This window comes from Apaloderma vittatum, unplaced genomic scaffold (assembly GCF_000703405.1).
Source record: "Apaloderma vittatum isolate BGI_N311 unplaced genomic scaffold, ASM70340v1 scaffold26475, whole genome shotgun sequence".
NCBI classification, from domain to species: domain Eukaryota; kingdom Metazoa; phylum Chordata; class Aves; order Trogoniformes; family Trogonidae; genus Apaloderma; species Apaloderma vittatum.
This window is the reverse complement of record NW_009716912.1, coordinates 10,880-11,489: the sequence shown is the minus strand read 5'-3', so window position 1 is coordinate 11,489 and position 610 is coordinate 10,880. Positions and strand designations below refer to the sequence as shown.

At 57.9% G+C, this 610-nt stretch overlaps 1 protein-coding gene across 1 annotated transcript in view; it reads left to right on the top strand.

Annotated features, from left to right (window-relative positions):
* The window catches only part of LOC104274182 (low affinity cationic amino acid transporter 2-like), a 5,220-nt gene that overhangs the window by 2,869 nt on the left and 1,741 nt on the right, over nucleotides 1-610 (top strand). Inside the window, exons 7-8 of the mRNA XM_009869727.1 lie at nucleotides 297-399; nucleotides 516-607. Coding sequence (XP_009868029.1) covers nucleotides 297-399; nucleotides 516-607 — 195 coding nt within the window. The remainder of the gene's footprint in view (nucleotides 1-296; nucleotides 400-515; nucleotides 608-610) is intronic.

The window sequence follows — 610 nt, the reverse complement described above, 5'->3', positions numbered from 1 at the left end:
GCAACCCCCTTAGCTTGCCAATATCTCCCCCGTGCAGAGGAAGGTCTCCTCACTGTGGGCAAGAGACTATTTGGCCTCAAGGCTGTCCCAGATACCTGCTCACCTTTTCTGAGGTGACAGGATGCTTTGCACCAGTGACTGAAGTGTCACCAGCTCATCGAGGTGCTTGAGTTCTGTTGCAGCAGATGTCAGGGGGACCTGAGGGGCAGAGAGAGACCAGGACTGAGATGGGCACAGCAGCAGTATCTTCTGGGACAGCTCTGCTGGGAGGCTGCAAGGTCTTCTTATCTCTGCAGCTCTGCTGGCCCTCTTCTTCGACCTGAAAGCCCTAGTTGACATGATGTCCATCAGCACACTGCTGGCCTACTCTCTGGTGGCTGGCTGCCTGCTGCTGCTCAGGTGAGGCTGCTGGGGACAGGGGATGGGGTTCGCCCAGCTTCTGGTGTTGGCCATGCCTGGGACAGAGCACTGGCCTTGGTGCACCGCAGGCTTGACACCTAATATCTGCTCCTCAGGTATCAACCTGAACCCAGTGCTCAGGACACTCCTGCAGGGAAGGTCCTGGCTGTGCGGCTCTGGTGGGACCATCTTGTCCATCCACCTCCACGTC